General features: G+C 48.3%; 1 protein-coding gene across 2 annotated transcripts in view; it reads right to left on the reverse strand.

The window, feature by feature from the left end:
* LOC144365030 (uncharacterized) overlaps positions 1-1,357 on the reverse strand; it is a 60,363-nt gene extending 59,006 nt beyond the window's left edge. For both annotated transcript variants that reach the window (XM_078015750.1, XM_078015752.1), the window contains exons 1-2: positions 1,196-1,357; positions 405-732 (exon numbers count right to left, since the gene is read on the reverse strand). In XM_078015750.1, the coding sequence (XP_077871876.1) occupies positions 405-732; positions 1,196-1,262 (395 nt within the window). In that variant the 5' untranslated portion in view covers positions 1,263-1,357. The remainder of the gene's footprint in view (positions 1-404; positions 733-1,195) is intronic.
* Positions 1,358-22,473: the final 21,116 nt, after the last annotated feature.

The raw sequence follows: 22,473 nt of genomic DNA on the forward strand, positions 1-22,473 counted from the left end.
CCCAGGCCTTCCAACAGTTTTAGATAAACCTAACTTTTAAAATCAAAATATATCAAATGGCTAGCCTCTCCTTGACAGTCAAAATGTCACGTTCCATTCTGCATTTGATTTTAAAAGCAAAAATAAGCCTTTCTAATTTTCAGTTTTTGAAAACTCAGATTCATTGCTGAAAGTAAACCACCAAATTAAAAATTAATCGCCAAATAAGAAAGGATTCCTATTCCACCCAATAGCGACCAAGAAAATGACATGCTCCCATTCATCCCTAAACCTTTGCATAGTTTCTTAATAATTAAGAACTCTGCTCATCACTAGGGAACTATTCCTTGCAAAGGCCAAAATCGCCATTGCCCCTAAATACCAAAGACAAGAGAGGGAACCCTTGTGCATTCCTAGAAGCTCACCCAGGCAGCTCGAGGGTCAGACGCCATGGCTCCATTCCCAGCATAGGAGCAGCCCAGGGGATGATCCATCCAAGTCCAGCGGTTCCAGGTCGCTCAGTCCTTTCCTCTGGTCCTGCAGCGCGCCACTGGCTAGCTGCCCCAACCACTCTCCCAGCACAAGGAGAGCATGGCCTGGCCTCCAAGGCCGGGGACCTTGAGTACCGAAGCCCAAGGGAGGAGGCCCACAACCGCCACACACGAGGGCACCACGAGGGCGCTCCGAGGTCCGGTAGGACTCGACCCCCTCGGCAGTGGGCACGCGGGGGCTGGGCCACGTGCGGGAGACCACCTGCGAACCAAGAGGAATGGCTGAATGAGAAGGTCCTGGACGCGAAATGGCCCAGAACAATCGTTCGTGGGCCACGAGTAAAGGACCAATCGCAACCTGCGGCCAGGAATGCGGACAGCTGTCTCGCTTTCGGGTACCGCGCGCTGACCACTGTGGAGGTTGAAGAGGACTGAGGGTGCGGGAGAGGAGGGCTGCTGAGCTGCTATGGCGGGAAGCCCCGGCTGACGCGGGAATTACACAAGAGGACGCAGCTGGGCGGCCGGCGAGGCGCGGCCCCTACTGGGCCCCACCGCGTGGCCGAAGCGCGTATGGCGCGAGGCAGCAAATTCACTGGACCGCGGGCCGCTGAGGGCCCGGCCCCGCGCCCGCCCCTCCCCAAGAGGCTGCCTGGCCCAGAGCCGAGAAGCAATGGGCAGCCTGGACCCTGGACCAGGGTGCCCAGCTGGCCGCAGCCCGCACTCACCGATCCGCGGTCCCACCGCCGGCGCCGGAGCCGTTGGATCTCCAACGTCCCGCCTTGCCGCGGCCATCTCGCGCCCCCTTCCGCAACACACCGCCCACAGCTGCGTGAGGTACGTCGCCTCCCGCCCGGCCGCGGTCGCAGCCACGCCCCCTCCAGGGGCGGGGCCGACTGAAGCCGGAGGGGGGGATCAGCATCTCCAACCAGAGACCACTCACAGGGCCGCTCCATGAAGATTGACGAGCGTCTGGGCCAATGGGGAACCAGTAGGAGTGAGGAGCACCGGCGAAGGTGGGTGGGCGATTGCGCAGGAGGTGGCACTCATCCTTAGTCCTCAGCTTGGGAATGAGTCTTTGGCTGTATCTTCTTCGGAGTGGAAAGGTGAGGATGGTTTGGGTCTAGTTCTCGGCAAGTACCTTTATGTTTCCCCCGGTTGCCAGGTACCCAGTATAGTCCCTTGAGTTTCCATAAGACCCTAATCTTAGCTGAAATTTGAGGGCTCCTGGAAACAGGTCTGTCTATCTGTAGGTAGTCAAACATCCTGCCCGGTTGAGGTTTCAATTAACCCTGACAGAATTATAGCCCTCTTGCCAGTTGGCTTTACCCTGTCCAAATCTGGTAGCCTTCTGCCTTCAAAATCTTACCGTCTTTCCCTCTGCAGACTCTTCTTCCTTTTATATTAGTCCCATTTCTAATTTCTGTCCGCCTTGCGTGAGAAAAGCCTCAGTACCTATTAAAATATATTCCTGAATCTACCAACCTAAGTAAGCCCTGGCATAGGGAAACATAGCCAGGTGGTACCAGGTGACTGATGCAAAACTAGACTTAAGAAAAAGGAGGAAAGAGGAAAGGCAAGGAAGAAAGAAAAACAAGTATGCTTTCCTAGGTCTGGAAGAAAATGAGTTTTAAAATATCTTACAGAAATGTTATATGTATTTTGTATCCATGTGTCTTTTAAATTATTTACAAATAACATCACAATATGAAAAAGCACTCTTAGGAAAAGGATTTCAAATCCCAAGAAAGAATCCAAGAAAACCTAATTCATCTTATCTTGCTCTTGTCTTCACCAGAGGTGTGATAGGTATGATAAAGGTCCACATCTGTTCCAGCTAGTTACAAAGTAAAGGCTGGGGGCAATGCGTAGTAATTGATAATTATAGCAAAATTCAAAGTATCAGAAGGACAGTGGAAGAAATCAAACACTTCCCTATGCCAATCTATTAATCTACAGCAGTTTCAAAGGAAAGAGTTTTAAAGGTCTATTTTAAGATGACATATACTCAGTTTGTATATCATACCAACATGAAATGTACTGACAACTAACAAGGTAAGTAGGATTTTAATGAATGGTTGCAATGTCCTAGTACTTGAAATATTGATACATGATAAATTGCAGTAGAATTCAAAGGTACATTGACATTCAAATAAAAATGATTTTACTTCCTTTCCTCTTCATTTACCCAGGAGAATAGCTGCCATGTCTGTATTTAGGTCATTGATTGAAAAATATGAAGCCATGGGATACCCAGAGTGTGTTTTCAGAGTTGCTAGTTACATTTTTCTGGCCTCTCCTTTCCTCAGTAACCCTGCCTTACATGAATTGGTGCTAGGCTTAGTTGGCACCCCTATTAACCTTCAGTCACATGGTCCTGTTTTTTTTTTTTTTTCCTACAGGTCTTCTCCAATTAGATCATTAGTTCCCTGAAAGTAAGGTCCTTATTTTAAACTCCTCTTTCCTCCCCTCAAAATGGCTAGTTCAATACTAGACATGTAGTACATAGAATTCTACCCTTACTATTGTGTCCATAATAAAAGTTTGTTTCAAATATAGTGCTCCTATGAACCAGTCCTCTACATAAAAATTAGTTAGAGTATTCTTGTTAGGGGGCTAGTGCCTACCACTGAAGGGTGTCTCCCCCTTAGAGAGCTAGAAAAAGTATAACTGAATCAGAGTGTATTGGTTGTCTGTCCAGAAACTTGACTAAAGTGCTTATCAGGGACGTATCTTTTCCCAAAACAAAAAGACTAGAGAGAGTCCCAGGCCTTCTGCAGCATCTTCATGGTGCCACACGTCTTAGGCTCCTTGTAGCCATTGGCTGTACTGTCCTTGTCATGGGGCTTTTGCCTTCAACCTCTGATGATGGCTATTCCTCTTCTAGGCATTTTGTCACATGCAGGTTAAATGGTGTGGGCGGTATTGGGAGAGAGGCAAAAAGCAAAAGATGAAAAATATTCATGCCAATAAAATCTGCCCATTTAACAGTCTTTCCTCTGTTTGCCTCTGATTATCAAGACCCATGTCATATGACCATCCCTGTCTGCAAAGGAATCAGAAATACTATTTTAAACAGGATTTTGTTTGTAAAACGGAGGAATGCAGATACTAGGTGTGGAAATATTAGCACCTGCTATAGTTACTGAATAAGTGAGTTTGTGATTGAGCTCTAATTATTTCATCAGGAAGAACTACTTTTTTAAAATGCCACTGAATTTTCAACGAAAAGACTAACCATCTGGGCTGGGATTGTGGCTCAGCGGTAGAGCGCTCACCTAGCACAGGCGGGACCCGGGTTCGATCCTCAGTACCACATAAAAATAAAGACATTGTGCTGTGTCCATCTACACCTAAAAAATAAAAAAAAAAACTAACCATCTGATTTTAAAATGAGCAAAAGATCTGAACAGACAATTCAAAAAGTAAGTATGATGATATACAGACGACAAATAAGCATATGCTCAACAACACATATCATTTGGCAATTTCAAACTGGAACAATAAAATATAACATACCTACTAGGGACGAAAAAAACAAAAAAGCCAAATGCAGGCAGTGATACAGAGCAATAGGAACACTCATTCATTGCCACTGGAAAAGATGCAATCACTTTGGAAAACAGTTTGACAGTTTCATATAAAGCCAGGTATAGTTTTACCATTGGACCCAGCAATCACATTTCTAAATATTTGCCCAATTGAGTTGAAAATGTTTTTCCCTTTTTATTCATTTGTTCTTTTCAGGGATACAAAAATGTAGAGTGTATTTTGCCATAGTTACATGGAGTATAATTTATATTAGGATTTCATTGTACGTGATGTGGAGTTTCACTGGTCATGTATTCATATAGGAACATAGGACAGTGATGTCCAATTCATTCTAACATCTTTCCTTTTCCCATCACCCCCTCCTATTCCTATCCCCCCTTCCTTCCATTCTTTCCCCTTGTCTAATCCAATGAATTTAAATTCTTTACCCACCCCATTGTGTGTTAGCATCCATATATCAGAAAGAATAGTAGGCCTTTGCTTTTGGGTATTCTCTTATTTCACTTAGCATGATATTCTCCAGCTCCCACCACTCCCCGGGTCGAGGAGACTCCCCTCGAGGGGCGAGACCTCTCCAACCAAAGTGTTGGCGGGAGCTTCCACCGCACACCGGGTCGAAGAGAAGCCTCCAACTGAGGAGTCTGGGGGAGCTCTCACTGCACACCGAGTAGAAGGGACACCCCCCCTCGAGGGGTGAGAACCTTCCAACAGTTGGGGGGAGCTATCACCACACCCCAGGTTCGAGGGGACACCCCACTCTAGGGGCATGACCCCTCCAGCCGGGGTGTCGGGAGAAACTCCCACCACACCTGAGTCGAGGGTACTCCTCCCTCAAGGGGCGGGACCCCTCCAACCGGGGTGTAGGGGGAAGTGCCCACTGCACACCAGGTTGAGAGGACTCCCCAAGTGAAGGAGACTCATCTCCAACCGGGGTGTCCGGTGGAGCTCCCACAGCATCCCGGGTCGAGGGCAGTCCCACAACGAGGGAAGTGATCCCTCCAACCGGGGTGTTGGGGGATCTCCCATCGTCCCATGGGTTGGGGGGACTCCCCCCTCGAGGGGCGAGACCCCTCCAACCGGGGTGTCGGGGGAGCTCCCACCGCACCCTGGGTCTAGAGGATACTCCCCTTAGGGGCAAGACACCTCCAGCCAGGATGTTGACACCCCCAGGTCGAGGGCAATCCCCCCTCCAGGGGCGAGATGCCTCCAACCGGGGTGTCAGGGGAGCTCCCACCACACCCTGAATCTAGGGTACTGCCCCCACTATGAGAGAGACACCTCCAACCAGGGTGTTGGGGGGAGATCCCACTTAACCCGGGGTCGAGGGGACTCACCTCTCGAGTGGTGAGACCCCTTTACTCGGGGTGTCGGGAGGAGCTCCCAGCACACCTTGGGTCAAGAGGACGCTTCTCCTCTACAAGGTAGACCCCTTCAATGGAGGTATCAGGGGGAGCTCGTACACCACCGCACCCCAGGTCAATGGGACTCCTCCCTCGAGGATGGAGACACCTCCTACCCGTATGTCAAGGGGAGCTCCCACCACACCTCGCCTCTAGGGGACTCCTCCCTTGAAGATGGAGAACATTCCAATCGAGGTGTCAGGGGGAGCTCCCACTGCACCCTGGGTCGAGGGGACTCCCCACTTGAGGTTGGAGAGCACTCCAATCATGGTGTAGTGGAAAGCTCCCATCGCACCCCGAGTCGAGGGGACTCCCCCTGCTCAAGGGTGAAGATTCCTCAAATTGAGATGTCAGGGGGATCTCCTACTGCACCTCGGGTCAAGGGGACACCTCCCTGAGGAGGGAGAGCCTTCCAACCGGGGTGTCTGGAGAGCTCACACTGCATCACAAGTCGAGGGGACTCCATACCTTAGTTGGGAGAGCCCTCCAACCGGGGTGTCGGGGGAGCTCCCACTGCACGCGTGTTTAGGGTACTCCCCCCTCGAGGGTGGAGGGCCCTCCAACTGGATTTCTGGGGGTAGCTCCCAATTCACCCCTGGTAGAGGGGACTCCCCCCTTGAGTAGCAAGACCCCTCCAACCTGGGTGTCGGGGGAAGCTCCCAACGCATCCGGGGTTGAAGGGACTCCCCCCCAAGGGGAGAGACCCCTCCAAACGGGGTGTCGTGAGGAACTCCCGCTGCATCTTGGGTCCAGGGGACACCCCCCTCTACCGGGTAGATCTCTCCAATTGGGTTGTTAGGGGGAGCTCATACACCACCAAACCCAGGTAGAGGGGACTTCCCCCTCGAGGTGGGAGACCCCTGCAACCAGCGTGTCGGGGAGACGTCCCACCACATATCGGGTCAAGGGGAACCCTCCCTCGAGTATGGAGAGACCTCCTACAGGTGTGTAGGGGCTGCTCCTACTGCACCTTGCCTCTAGGGGACTCCCCCCTTGAAGATGGAGAGCATTCCAACTGGGGTGTGGGGAGGCAGCTCCCACCACACCCAGGGACGAGGGGACTCCTCCCTCAAGGGTGGAGAGCCCTCCAAACGGGGTGTCAGAGGGAGCTCCTACCACACCCCGCATCGAGGGGACTCCCCGGTTGAGGGTGGAGAGCTCCCCAACCAGGTGTCGAGGGGACTCCCCCTTGGAGGGTGGAGAGCCCTCCAAACGGGGCGTGGGTGTGTAAGGAAGCTCTCACTGCACCCTGGGTCAACCCTGGGTCGAGAGGACTCCCCACTTGAGGGTGGATAGCCTTCTAAATGGGGTGTCAGGAGGAGCTCCAACCACACCCCGAGTGGAGGGAACTCCCTGCTCTTGAGTGGAGAGCCCTCCAGAGGAGTATCGGGGGCAGCTCCCACCGCACCCCGGGGTCAAGGGGCTCCCCCCTCGAAATTGAAGAGCCCTCCAAATGGGGTGTCGGGGGAGCTCCTAACACACTCCGGTTCAAGAGGACTCCCCCCCCCAGGAGGGAGAGCCCTCCAAACGGGTGTCCTGTGAAGCTCCAACCACACCCCCAGTCGAGATGACTCCCCCCTCCAGGGGGGAGAGCCCTCCAATCAGGGTGTCTGGGGGAGCTCCCACCACACCATGAGTGGAGGCGACTCCCCCTGAGGGCGGAGAGCCCTCCAACGGGGTGTTGGGGGAGCTCCCACCACAACCTGGGTCGAGGGGACTCCTCCTCCGAGGATGGAATGCCCTCCAAACAAGGTGTCTGGGGGAGCTCCCACCACACCCCAGGTCAAGGCGACTCCCCCCCTTGAAAGGGGAGAGCCCTCCAAATGGGGTGTCATGGGGAGCTCACAACGCACCCCGAGTTGAGGGGACTCCCCACACGAGAAAGGAGACCCCTGCATCCGAGGTTTCGGGGGAGCCCGAAAGGCATCAGGAGTCGAGTGTACTCCCCCCATGAGGGGGGAGACTCCCCAACTGGGTTGTCTGAGGGGAGGAGCTCATATACCATTGCACGCTGCGTCCAGGGGACTCCTCCTTCGAGGGTTGAGAGACGTCCAACCCGGGTGTCATGGAGAGATCCCATCGGGATGTTGGGGGGGGAGCTCCCACAACACCTGGGGTAGAGGGGACCCCGGCCGAGGGGTGAGAGCCCTCCAACATGGGTGTAGGTGGGAGCTCTCACCACACCCAGGGTCCAGGAGACCTTCCCCCGAGGTTCGAGAATTCTCCAACCAGGGTGTCGGAGTGAGCTCCAACCGCACCCCCAGTAGAGGGGACTCTCCCTCGGACACGGGGGGAGAGCCCAAAAACTGGAGTGTCGGAAGGAGATCTCAATACACCCCGGATCGAGAGGACTCCCACCCCGAGGGGGGAGAGCCCTCCAACCGGGGTGACGGGGGGGGGGGTTCCCAATGTACCCCAGGTCGAGGGGACTCTTCCCTCGAGGAGCGAAAGTCCTCCAACACGGGTGTCGGGAGAGCTCTCACCGCACCCCAGGTGGAGGGGACTCCCCCCTCAAGAGGGAGACCCCTGCAACCGGGGTGTCAGAGCTGCCCCCGCACTCTAGGTCGAGGGGAATCCCTCATTGATGGCGGAGATCCATCCCGGGATCATGGAGAGCTCCCACCGACACCTTGGGTTAAGGGGACACCCCCTCAAGAGGGGAGACACTTCCAACCCGGGTGTTGGGGTGAGCTCCCACCACACCCCTTTTCCAGGCATCTCCCACCTCTACAGAGGAGACCCCTCCAACTGGGGTATCGGGGAGCCCCCACTGCACCCCAGGTAAGGGGACTCCCCCTTAAAGGGGGTAGACCACTCCAACCAAGGTGTCGGGGGCTATTCTTTCCACACCCCAGGTTGAGGGGACTCCCAGCTTGAGGGGCAAGACCCCTCCAACCCAGGTGTCTGAGGGAGCTCCCACTGCACCCTGGGATGAGGGGCCTCCCCCCACCAGGGGTGAGACCCCTCAACCAGGGTGTCATTGGGAGCTCAGATGGCACCCCAGTCGAGGGGTCTCTACCCCCCCAGAAGCGAGAGAACTCAAACCGGGATGTCAGTGGAAGCTGCCACCACACCCCAGGTCTAGGGGGCTCCCACCCCAAGGACCGAGAGCCCTCCAACCAGGATGTTGGAGGGAGTTCCAACCACACCACGGGTCAAAGGGACTCCCCCCCTCAGGTGGGAGAGCCCTCCAATCGGTGTGTTGGGGGGAGTTCCCAATACACCCTGGGTCAAGGGGACTCCCCCCCAGGGAGGAGACCCCTCCAACTGGGGTGTTGAGGGGAGCTCCCACTGCACCCAAGTAGAGGGGACTCCCCCACCGAAGGGCAAGAGCTCTCCAACCAGGTGTAAGGGGGAGCTCCTAACGCACCCTGGGTCGAGAAGACTCCCCCTTCGAGGGGCAAGACTTCTCCAACCTGAATGTCGGAGGAATCCCCCAATGCACCCGGGTTGAGGGGACTCCCCCTCTCAAGGGGAGAGACCCCTCCAACCAGGGTGTCGTGAGTAGCTCCCACTGCACCCCTAGTGGAGGGGACAGCCCCCTCTATTGGGTAGACCCCTCCAATTGGGTTGTCAGGGGGAGCTCGTACACCACCAAACCCAGGTAGAGGGGACTTCCCCCTGGAGGTGGGAGACCCCTGCAACCGGTGTGTTTGGGGGATGTCCCACTGCACATCGGGTCAAGGGGACTCCTACATCAAGGATGGAAAGACCTCCTACCGGTGTGTAAGGGGGTGCTCCAACTGCACCTCGCCTCTAGGGGACACTCCCATTGAAGATGGAGAGCCATCCAACCAGGGTGTGGGGGGAGCTCCCACTTCATCCTGGGTCGAGGGGACTCCCCCCTCAAGGGTGGAGAGCCTTCCAACCAAGGTGTCGATGGGAACTCCCATGGCACCCCCGGATAGAGGGGACTCCCCTTGCTCGAGGGTGGAGAGTCTTCCAACCCGGGTGTCTGGTGGAGCTCCCACCACACCCGGGTCGAAAGGACTCCCCCCATGAGGGGGGAGAGTCCTCCAACCAGGGACACCACACTCCTGGTAGAGGGGTCTCCACACCTGAATTGTGAGAGCTCCCCCAACAGGGTGTTGGGGGAGCTCCCACCGCACCCCATGTTGTGGAGACTCCCCCCTCGAGGGTGGAGAGACCTCCAAACGGGGTGTCAGGGTGAGCTCCCACCACACCCATGGTCGAGGGGACAGAGCCTTCCAAAAAGGGTGTGTGGGGAAGTTCCCACTGCACCCCAGGTCTAGGGGACTCCCCGCTGGAGGGTGGATAGCCCTCCAAATGGGGTGTCGGGGGGGAGCTCCCACTGCACCCAGGGTCGAAGGGAAATTCCCCCTGGAGATGCGTCAGGGGACTTCCTCCCAAGGGGGGAGAGCCCTCCAACCGGGATGTCGGAGGTAGCTCTGAATGCACCCTGAGTTGAGGGGACTCACTCTCCAAGGGGAGAGAGCCCCCCAACAGGGGTGTCATGGGTCTAGGGGACTCCCACCTCGAGGGGCAGGACCCGCCAACTGGTTGTCGAGAGGAGCTCATACTGCAGCTTGTATTGAGGGAACTCCCAGCCCGAGGAAGGGGGGAGCATCCACCCCTAGTCCAGTGGACTCCCCCCCAGGGGCTCTACCGCTCCAACCCGGGTGTCCGGGCGAGCACCCACCGCACCCCTGGTTGATGGGATTCGCCCCCAGGGGAGAGACCCCTCCAACTGAGGTGTCAGAGAGAGCACCCACCATACCCCAGGTTGAGGGGACTCCACCCCAAGGGGTGAGACCCCTTCAACCGAGATGTCAGGGGAGCTCCCACCGCACACCGGGTCGAGGGGACTCACCCCTCGAGAAGCGAGAAGCGAGAACACTCCAACCCATGTGTCTGGGGGAGTTCCCAATGCACCCCGGGTCGAGGGGACTCCCCCTTCGAGGGAAGAGACCGCTCCAACTGTGGTGTGGGGGAAGCTCCCAACACACCCTGGGTCAAGGGGACTCCCCACTTGAGGGGCAAGACCCCTCCAACTGGAGTTTTGGAAGGAGCGGCCAACATACCCCGGGTCCAGGGGACTCTCCATGGAGGGGCGAGACCCCTCCAACTGGGTTATTTGGGGGAGGTCCCACCGTACCTTGGGTCTAGGGGACTCCCAGCTCAAGGGGCCGAGACCCTTCTAACTGGGTTGTCGGAGGGAGCTCCCACCTTACCCCGGTTCTATAGGAATCCCCCCGAGGGGGAGATCCTTCCAACCAGGGTGTCGGGGGGAGTTCCCAATGCACCCTGAGTTAGGGGACCCCCCCCTCAAGGGGGGTAGAGCCCTCCAACAGGGATGTCGTAGGTGCTCCAACCCACCCCAAGTCGTGGGGACTCCCACCTTGAAGGGCGAGATCCGGCGGGAGCTCCCACCGCAACCCCGCTAGAGGGGACTTCCCCACCAAGGGGCGAGACCAATCCAACCGGTTTGTCAGGGGGAGCTCCCACCACACCCCAGTTAGAGTGGACTCCCCCATTGAGGGGTGAGATCTCTCTAACCAGGTTGTGAGGGGGTGCTCCCAATGCACCCCAGGTCCAGAGGAATCCCCCTCTGAAGGGGGAGATCCCTCCAACTGGGGTGTCGTGGGGAGCTCCCAATGCACCCCAGGTTGAGGGGACTCCTCTCGATGCCCAAGAACCCTCCAACTGGGGTATTGGGTGGAGCTCCTAATGCACCCCGGGTGGAGGGACTCCTCCCTAGAGGGGTGAGACCCCTCCAATTGGGGTGGCGGGGGGAGCTCCCAATTCACTCCGGGTGGAGGGAATTTGCCCCCCAAGGGGCTAGAGCCCTCCAACTGGGGTATCGGGGGAGCGCCCACCACACCCTTTGTCGAGGGGACTCTCCCACTGAGTGGTGAGACCCCTCAAACCAGGGTGTCATGAGGAGCTCCCACCGCACCCCTGGTCATAAAGTCTCCTCCCCCAAGTGAAGAGAGCCCTCCAACCCCGGTGTCTAGGGGAGCTCATATGGCATCCCGGGTGTACGGGGGACTCCTCCCCCTACGGGTGAGACTCCTACAACTGGGGTATTGTGGGGAGCTCCCACCGCATCCTTGGTCAAGAAGACTCCCTCCCCTGGGGGGCTAGAGCCCTCCAACTGGGGTGTGGGGGAGCTCTCACCACACCCCTGGTCAAGGGGTCTCCCCCCGGCCAAGGGGGAAGAGCACTCCAACCTGGGTGTCCAGAGGGAGCTCCCAACACGCACACTGGATGGAGGGGACTCCCCCGCTTTGGTTCAGACCCCTCCAATTGGTTGTCGATAGAAGCTGCCAACGGACTCGGTCCAGGGGACCCCCCGTGGGTTCAGACCCTCCAACCGGGGTTTCGGGGGTAGCTGCCAATGCACCCCTGGTTGAGGGGACTCCCCCACCCCCAGGGGCGAGAGCGGTCTAACCGAGGTGTCGGGCGGAGCTCTCACCGCATCCCGGGTTGAGGGTACTCCCACTTCCAGGGGCAAGACCCATCCAATCCAGGTGTTGGGGGAGCCCAAAGCGCACCCCGGGTCGAGGGACTCCCCAACCAAGGGGGGAGAGCACTCCAACCTGGATATCGGGGGGAGCTCCCAACACATCCCAGGTCTAGGGGACGCCTCCCTGGTGGGTTCAAATCCCTCCACTGGGGTGTCAGTGGGAGCTCCCGACACACACCGGGTCGAGTGGACTCCCCCCTCGAGGGGCAAGACTCATGCAACTTGGGTGTTGGGGGGAGCTCCTAACGTACCCTGGGTCAAGAGAATCCTCCCCCCCGGAGGGGTCAGACCCCTTCAATCAGGGTGGCGGGGGGAGCTCAAGGTGCACCCCGGTTCGAGGGACTCTCCCCCCAAGAGGTGAGACCCCTCCAACCCGGGTGTGGGGGAGCATCCACCACACCCCATGTCAAGGGGACTCCCCCTCTTCGGGGGAGAACCCTCCAACCTGGGTTTCTGTGGGAGCTCTTATACCATTGCATGCTGGGTCAATGGGATTTCTCCCAGAGGGTAGAGAGCCCTCCAACAGGGTGTGTGTGTGGGGGGAGCTCCACTGCACCCAGGTCAAGGGACTCCCCCCTTGAGAGTGGAGAGCCTTCTAAACCCGGTGTCAGAGGAAGCTCCCACTGCACCAGGGGACGAGGGAACTCCCCCCTCGAGGGTGGAGAGTCCTCCAAATGGGTTGTCAGGAGGAGCTCACAAAGCACCCCAAGTGGAGGGGACTCCCACCCCAAGAGGCAAGACCCCACCAACCAGGATGTCAGGGGGAGCTCCCACCGCACCCTGGGTGGAGGGTACTCTAAGCAAGTGTGGCGAAACCCCTCCAACCAGGCTGTCGGTGGGAGCTCTCCCCAACACCTCGGTTGGAGCAGTCTTGCCCCTCGAAGGGGGTGTCCCCTAGACCCCCAATGCACCCCGGATAGAAGGGACTACCCACTCTCGGGGAGAAGAACCCTCTAGCCTGGGTATCGGGGGAGCCCCGAATGCACCCGGAGTAGACGGGACTACCCACTTTTGGGGGAAGAATCCTCCATCTGGGATGTTGGTGGGAGCCCCCTCCGCACCCCGGAGAGAGGGGCCTCACCTCTCCCTGGGGGAGACACTTCCAGGCGCGTGTCTGCGGGAACCGCATACCACCTCACCAGGGTAGAGGGAACTCCCCTCTGCCTTTCACCAACTGCACTGGGCTCCCCAGATTTGTTTGTCCTTTCGTTTGCAGGAAAATTTGGAATTTTCAGGTTTCACTTGGGTTTGCCCTATTGGGATGAATGGAGTTCAGCCTGGATATCAAACAGGGTTTGTGCTAGCTCCAGAAACTTCACAAAGACAATGAATTCTCAGTGAAACCAGAAAATTTTAAAATTTCCTGCCAGCAAACTGTTTGAAATAAAAGACCCAATCTTTTGGAATCGAGTAAGTTTATGTAAAGAATAAATCCTGCACAGAACCAAAAAAAAAAAAAAATCAATATCTAACCCTAGCCCTAATCCTCCATTTCCATTCACCCCTGTAGAGCAAAATGATGTCATACCTGAAAATTCAAACATTTCCTGCCAGTGAATGGTTGAACATAGAAGAACTAAACATGGAAAGCTAAGTAAGAGTAGCTAGAGAAAAAACCCTGCCCAGTATCAAAGAAATAGGAATAAACCTAACCCTTACCATACTGCTAAATTTAAACCTAACCCTAACCCTATGCCAAACACTAACCTAATTCAGAATCATTGAACCTAAAAGACCCCAAATTAGGAAGCCTAGTACAGCTTCCTAAATATTGAACCCTGCCCAGTGTCAAAGATATCAGACCAATCCTAACCTTAGCCCTTATCCAAAAGCTAACCCTAAGCCTAAACCTAACCCTCACCTATTCTACAGCCAATAAACCTAAAAGACCCAAACTCAGAAAGCCTAGTGGGGTTGGGTAAAGATGAATCCTGCTTAGTATCAAAGAAATCTTACCAAAAACATTTTGGAACTATGTCAGTACATGCATATTCTATTGCTTGCTCTGAAATCTCTCAAAGATAAATCTGGAGGTTTTTTTGTACTAAAGCTGAGGGCTACATCAACAAAGAACAAACCAGAGTGTGCACACTGACAAATAATTCAGTGAGTGTAAATTTCCGGAAGCTACCAAAAACCCTTCTTGGTTTCCACTTATATTTCCTTTCATTTCTAGAGAGCAACATGAACTATTCCTGCCAGTGAACCCTTGAACATAATGAACCAAACATGAGGAACCTTGAAAGGCTAAATAAAGGATGAATCCTGCACAGTTTCAAAGAAATCCGACCAAAACTTTTAGAGCTATTTCAGTACATGTATATTCTCCTGTTTGCTCCTAAAAAACTCAGAGAAAAAGCTGTTTGTTTCTACTTCAGCTTAGGGCTTGTTCAACAGAGAACAAAGGATTGTGTGTACACAGAGAAGTAATTGAGTGAGTGAAGCTTCAAGCAGCTAGCACAAACCCTATTTGATTTACACTTCCATTTCTATTCATACCTATAGAAAAATATGAAGTGAAACCAGAAAATTTAAAATGTCTCTGCCAGCGAACTGTTAAACCTATAAGACCCAAACATTTGGACTTAAGTTTATGTAAAGAATGAATCCTACACAGAATCAAAAAAATCTGACAATATCTAACCCTAAACCTAACCATAACCGTAATCCTCAATTTCCATTCATCTCCCTTGGGCCAAATGAAGTCATACCTAAAAATTCAAAGTGTTCCTGCCCACTTGAACCTAGAAGACCCAAACTTAGGGAGCCTATTAAGGCTGAATACAGATGAATTCTACTAAGCTTCAAAGAAATCCAACCAAAACTAACACTAATCATAAAGCTAAGGCTAACCCTAATACTAATGTTAATACTAACCCTAACCTGTTAGAGAACCGTTGAACATAGAAGACCACACCTGGGGAGCCCTTGTGGTGCTTGGTAAAGGAAAAATCTTGCCCAGTATGGAAGAATTTTAAACAAAAATATTTTGGAGCTATTTTAGTATATGGATATTTCTGTGCTTTCTCCTAAAATGCTGACAGATACAGATGTTTGTTTCTACTTAAGCTTAGGGCAAATTCAATAATGAACAAACCAGAGAATGCACACTGAGAACTAATTGAGTGAATGAAGTTTCAAGCAGCTAGCACAAACACTGATTTCCACCTCTATTTCCATTTATCCCTATTGGGAAAAATGAAGTGAAACCTGAAATTTCAAACTGTTTCTTCCAGCAAGCTGTTGAACCTTAAAAAAAAATCAAATTTGTATAGTAAGATTAAGTAAAGAATCAATCCTGCCCAGTATCAAAGAAATCTGAGCAAAAAAATTTTGGAGTTACTACAGTATATAGGTATTCTCCCGCTTGGTCCTAAAAGACTCACAGATGAAGATTTTTCTTTCTACATAAGCTGAGGGCTACTTTAACAATGAGAAAATCAGAAAATACACACTGAGAACTATTGGGTGAGTGAAGTGTTAAGCAGTTAGCACAAACCCTATTTCATTTCCACCTCCATTTCCATTCATATCCCTATAGGGCAAAATGAAGTTAAACCTGAAAATTTAAACTGTTTCTTACATTGAACCATTGAACTTACAAGACAGAAACTTGTGGTTAAGAAAAGAATGAATCCTGCACAGTATCAAAGAAATTTGACCAAACCTAACCCTAACCCTAACCCTAATGCTAAGTTGTTAGACAACCATTTCACTTAGAAGACCCAAACTTGGGGAGCCTAGTAAGGCTAAGAAAAGGATAAAAACCTACCCAGTATCAAAGAAATCTGACCAAAATATTTTCAGATTTATTTCAGTACCTCAGTATTCTCCTATTGCTCCTAAAACACTCACAAATAAAGCTGTTTCTTTTAACTTCAACTTAGGACTACTTCAAAAAGTAACAAATCAGAGAGTGCAGAATTAATTGAGTGTGTGAACTTGCAAGAAGCTAGTAAAAACCCTGTTTTCATATCCATTTCCATTTCCATTCCTCCCTGTAGGGCAAAATGAAGTTACAGATGTTCCCATGTCTATTAAAAAGTAAAATGGGCCAGCCTATACTAGCAAGACATTTCAAGTGGTTTGCAATTATTGGCATATACAGCACTTGACTGGAATCTCCTACAACCCCTTATACTCAAGGCATTATAAAAAGAACACAAAAGAAATTAAAGACCATGCATTTAAAAAAAAAAAAACAGAGGGGAGAAAGTATACCAAGTCCCCTTGCAATGCTTGAATAAAAAAAATCTTATTTAATTTAAACTTCCATTCAATTTCAAAATTTTCTATGGAAACATCAGCCCATAAGTATTGGGTTCCCATCACAAGGCCCTCCCATCTACCTGTGGTCTCATGAAAGGATCTCATAATAAATACATGGGATGACCCAGGGCTCTTCATATGCAAGGGTTCAGGATTTGCATATGTTAACAGGAGCATCACCACATCTTGGTGCCTACCAGAAAGTCAAGCTCTGGACCCCAAGAACCACCAACCAAGAAGATGAAGGAACTAACTCTGGAGGCGAACCCTTGCAGGCAAAGGACTCAACAACGCAAATGGACCTCAAGTAAAGTTACCTGGGGTGATATTATTTGTTGACTAAGTCACAGATAGGCTCCTTTGCCTGGTAGCAATCTCATCCTTGGGCCTATGAGGGTGGTCCTCTGTGCAGTGTTCACTGTTAACAGTGAAGCCCCCTCAGATAATGATAGCATCCCAAGCCATACCTTATTCCCTTGATAAGAGGAATTTCTCTGGTGAAGAACATCTATGTACCTGGGTGAGTGCAGCTCCCTGGAATGTAGCTGATGTGCCCCAAAACCATATTGGCTACTGAACCATATTGGCTACTGCAGCCATTACCAACCATTATGCAGAAAATCAATATGGCATGATAGATATCACGCCAATATTGCTAGCTGCTAGACCCATCAAAAGGGCAGCAGCCAGCTGGATGAATCAATCAATATTGAGTCCAGACCCTCACCATGAATTTGCCTTTATGCCAAATTATACCCATACCCACTATGCACAAGAGTTTGTTACATAACCCTTTGCTCTGCTAATAATCAATGATACTGATGGCATAAATATCACTCATACAGAGATCCTTTGTGCAGTCAATACATCCTGCTGGCTCACAAATTGTATAACCCCTCCTGTGAAACCAAAAATACATTTATCCTCAGAGTGCCCCAGCAATCTGGCTTCCAGTGAACCTGTCCAGAGGGGAGGAGCCCATGGGACATGGAGATAAAGAATCTTCTGAATGAGATCCTGAATTGGACAAGGCATGCAATTAGCCTCATCATCGATGGAATTATTTCCTTTGTAGATGCCATCAGTGCCACAGCCACTGGCACTGCTTCTCTCACTCAGAGTATCCAGACTGCTCAGATTGTAAGCAATTTTTCTACTGTCATGGCAGAAGCCTTTGCTGTTCAAAATGACTTAAATAAATTCTACCAAGCTGCTAATTTAGTCATTTGGCAAGAACTAGATCTCCACCAGGAACAACTAGATATTCTGTTATGTTGCAGAGGCTCACTTGTGACCCTGAATTTTGTAGTATTTGTGTCACCCAATATTTTGTATCTGAAAATGTAATCTTACACTTCTCCAGTTTTTCTCAGTATATTAAGGGCACTTGGAATACTATGTTATAACTATGCATAAACTTACTAAGGCAATTGTCAAAACCAATGAGACTAATGTATCTATCTTGACAACCTCTTCTTTCTTCCAGGTATTGATTGAACATTGGAAAGACATGATAGCCAAATTAACTAATCCTTAAAATGCTATTACCCTGGACTTACTCTTTATAATAGTGATAATTTTTTCTTGTGTTGTGAGATAATTATGTAACCTTATAAATGACACTGAACAAAAGCCAGCAATGCGGGCAGATGTCCTTGCAGCACAGTCAGATGGGGGAGATATGGGGACAAGTGCTTGGAGTACTGCATACGTGGCATATGTTAAGGGTGTCTGAGTGGCAAAACACCCTCCTTGTGCTAGATGCGTGAGTGGCAAACCACTTACCCCATAGGCACAGCCCTGTATGTGAGGCCATGTGTTGCAGTACCTGCACTTGCTCCACAGTTCATTCCTCATTTGGTTGCTGCAAGCACAGGCAGCAAGAAATTGTATTTGTGGCTGCCTACAATCTGCTTAGCTACTTCCTGAGTATATATGCAATAAAATCAGTCCTGCTTTCTTCTTGGTCTCCGGAGGTCTTGATTAGTGGCTCTGCAGTCACACTCTCCTCTACCCTGTTCTGTGGACCTCCTTGCTGGACAAGAGAGAACTCACACAACATAAATGGCAATATAATATATTGTGACTAAGTGGGGTGATCCCCGGAATAAAGAGTTAGTTTAATGTTTGAAAATCAAACAGTATAAGCCACTATGTTAACAGAATAGGATGATTACCTTAATAGATGAAGACAAAGCATTTGGCAATTTTAAGGCATCATGATACCATTCTTTGCCCTCTGGTGAAAGAAGATTACTACCTGTATCTAATAAGGGGTGTTTTGGCCATGTACATTATGGCCAAGTTTGTTTACTCCAGAAAATCAATGTTCATATACATTATTAAAAAAACGGGCTTTGAAAATCACATAAGGCTATCTCCATAACAGCTGAAAAAAATGTTTTATAGAAAAGAATCAGGTATATTCAAAATATTCAGAGTAAATATCAGAGGGTCAAAGCCCAAAAGCTTCCTTTAAGATCTGTAAGAAAAAAGCTTCATTAGCATCACTTCTTTCAGCATTTCATTTTACTTTTTAGGAGATGCAGTATGTCACAGGAAAGAAACCAAACATGGAATTAAGAAAGAAACAACCAACTCAATATTCACAGATATTAGGACGAAATAATGAACTTTCAGGAACATATCAGGTAAGACACTTAGCAAATACAATTAGACCCTTAGTGAACGAAATATGCAAATCAAACACTTAAGAATTTATTTAATTTATGAATATATTGAAACCAAAAACCTCATTTCCATTCCTAATTTTATTTTTAGTTTCTTGACATCCCCCAACAAAATAAAGGAAAAGATACAAAAATATATTTAAATTCATATACACACATACACATACATATGCTCACAATCATACTTTGATTTATATCAGGAAGTGATTATTAAAAAAGAAATTTTCTAAATGTTTTGGCTAGCTTTTTAGTTTTCATATTATAGTAAATCCAATTCATCAATTTTAATTTAACACCAGTATCATTTTGTTCTATAACCAAAAGGTGATCTTTGGTTTTTACACATTTTGAATTTTAACTATTTATAAACATGGGCTCAATTTTATTTTGACATTTTCATATTGGTGAAATGTAGTACATATTTGTTCAGAATTTCACAACAAAACTGCTTAAATGAAACACAAAAATGACAGCTCCATTTTAAAAATTATGTATATCAAAAATTAATATATAAAATGCAATATTAGAGTAAAATTATTTTACTTTCTCAGATTAACCAAAGATAAATGACACTCATGTTACTTTTAATGTGCACAGAGATGCCAAAAAGGACACTTGAAATCACTTTAGCCCATTAAATGTAACATTAATCCCCAATGAAATTGAAGTTTAAATTGTATAATGCATCTCAACCTGAAATCTCCATTCTTAATTAGTAATTTATTCCTTTAACTTCCTATCAGGTTGGACTTGCACATCTTCTTCCCTGGGTTAAAATTTTTCACTTACTGATTTCTAGCATCAAAATTCAGGCTACTAATGCACAACCATGGTATTCTGCTAAGTGTGTATACCATAAGTCTTCAGGAACAATAAAGGTTTATGTTTTATTGATTGCTTAGCATATTCAGTTCAATAATATTTATCAGGAATGTTCTATTTGGACAAAATTTTGGTATTTACTATGGGTTAGGAAGAAATGCTTAATAATGAATTATTAAGTCTAAGTTTGTTTTTTCCAGAGGATCAATAACTTTTATGGTACAATCCAGTAGCAGAAATTATGTCTTTTCAACAGAAGTCTCAGCACAAGTGTTTTCTGCTTCCACTCTTTTTTTTGTGTGAGAATACCACATACAACTCTATCTCTAGCTGAGTGTTCTATTGGACATTACATTGAATATTTACAATCATATATGTCATTAATAAGGAAGAAAAAATTATGAGATTTATATGAAAATCAATAGTTACAGCAAGCTAGCAAACACTTTTAAATGAGGAAAACATCTCAAGAAAATTTCAATTTAATCCAATATGAGCTTTAGTTTGCAGTTATTTGTGCCAAAATTGTTGAAGGTTCTTACTCCTGGACAAAAAGGCCTAACCTTAGTCAATTTGAAAGGCTTTACCTAACAGGCCTTAGTGAAGAAAGCTATCATTTCCAAGGCATATTTGTTACAGAGCCAATGAAATTATTACCATCCTGGGGGGAAATGCAACCTAGGACTCAGAGTCTTTCCTTGGAAATCCTATTGAGATCTCTTAATTGGGGGAAAAAGAGTACTTGAAGATTTGTCTCTACCAGGCCTCTACTTTTCCATTACTACTCTCTAACACACCAACCCCCCACCCCACACACATCCACACACTCCTAAACTGCAAGATCTAATTGCTCAGCCTCTCTGTACAGAAGAATGATTCATAAGTCTTAGTGATCTATCTGACCCTTGACTCAAGACATTTCTTGGGGAAAAATTAGAACAGTGGTGGAATTAGCACTTAAATGATTGAAATCTTGACTGTAGGTTCAATACAACGGAACCTGCGAGCACAGCACCCACAAGATCAGCTCAGCCCTAGAATGCACTTTTTGAACCATTCTTGTCTACAAAAGAGAGAGAATAGCAACATCTCATATTAAGTATAGTAACTGAAAATTTTGGATTTCCTAGGTCAAAACAGGCAATAAATTATAGTAATCCCAAAACTAATTAGAACTGAAAATGACGAACCTGCAAAACAATTAACGACGGTGATTGGACGTATGAATTATTTTAAACATTAGTTAAGTATGGTCTATATAAAGATAGATAATAAATCTTATGACCTCAAAGTGCACATATTTTCTGTAGAAACTCAATCAATCACCTAAGGCCTGAATATTTATATAAAAACTGTTTTGTGCACCTGGTGTGGTGGTGCATGTCTGTAATTCCAGGGGCTCAGGGAGGCTTAGGCAGGAGAATTGCAAGTTCAAAGCAAGCCTCAGCAAAAGGCAAAGTGATAAGCAATTCAGTGAGACCCTGTCTCTAAACAAAATACAAAATAGGGCTGGGGATTTGCCTTAGCACTGGAATGCCCCTGAGCTCAATGCCCGGTACCCAAAAACAAACAAAAAACTGTGCTGTAATTCCAACAACAACAACAACAAAAACAATTTTTCCACTTCTATCAAACAGTATGGTTATTTAGAACCAAATATTTTAAAATTATGCTTTAACTGATACACAAAAACATTTTTAAAAAGTACATATTAATGAGGTGCCACATAATGTTTCAGTACCTGTAATGGACTCATACTTATGAGTTGTAATTTTTAAAAAATTTTTCCTTCATCTATTGACATAAGATTGCTTCATATGAACTTGGAGAAAAAAATAGACCATCATCTACCTCTTAGATATATTCTCTTAACCAGGATCTGACACAAAATTCCCAATATTCCAACAACACATGTACTTAACACCAAACAAGCAAAATATAATCAAATTAACTCTTTACAGGCCAAGTTAATAATTGGTTACATGAAATAAGCATTTTGGAGTACAACTTTGAGTTCAGGAAACTTCATTCCCCACTGGTGCCAAGAATCACTGTAAGAATACTCTGTTTCTCCTGATGAAGATTTGCCAATTTCTGCCTTCATAATAATTTCTATATAATTGAAAATGCCTTATATTCTTTAAAATTATTTCATGTCTCGAGCATGAAGGCCAACATTTGAACTTTCTCCTTTTCTTTAAATCCACAAATTAATAATTTGTCTTCTATCAACTATTTATGTAATACATTATGTATATGTGTTTCCATGTATATGGAGCTGGAACCATATCAGACAGTGAGTATTTGTGTACACTTTGCCCTTCCTGTTAAACATGAATGAACTCCAAACATTTATGAACTACTTCGAACCAAGTGAGACAAATGAAGTTTTACAAGATACAGACACTTTATGTTCCCAGTTTTAAAATAAGCCAAGTGAAAAATACTTAATAAAAATAATTGGAACAGAGAAAGCTTTAGAAGTTCTATCATTAGTTCTAGTGACTTACACTCAAACTTAGACAGACACCATCAAACAAGCAAAACAAAAATAACTGTTGCTAATGGTCATATCTGTAAAATGAAATCCAAATTACAACTGGAGAAAAATGGCCATCTGAAGCCAATTTAAAGATATGCCAATAATGTGCACTGAATTTTGTGTATATCTAGGCAGGTGAGTAACATTTCAAAGCTTTGCAATAGTGTATGGTTAGTGAGAAAAGCAAAAGGTGCTTTTATTCCACAGTATCTGATTAAACAAAACAAAGCAATTTACAAAAACA

Source organism: Ictidomys tridecemlineatus, chromosome 6 (assembly GCF_052094955.1).
Source record: "Ictidomys tridecemlineatus isolate mIctTri1 chromosome 6, mIctTri1.hap1, whole genome shotgun sequence".
Classification (NCBI taxonomy): Eukaryota; Metazoa; Chordata; class Mammalia; order Rodentia; family Sciuridae; genus Ictidomys; species Ictidomys tridecemlineatus.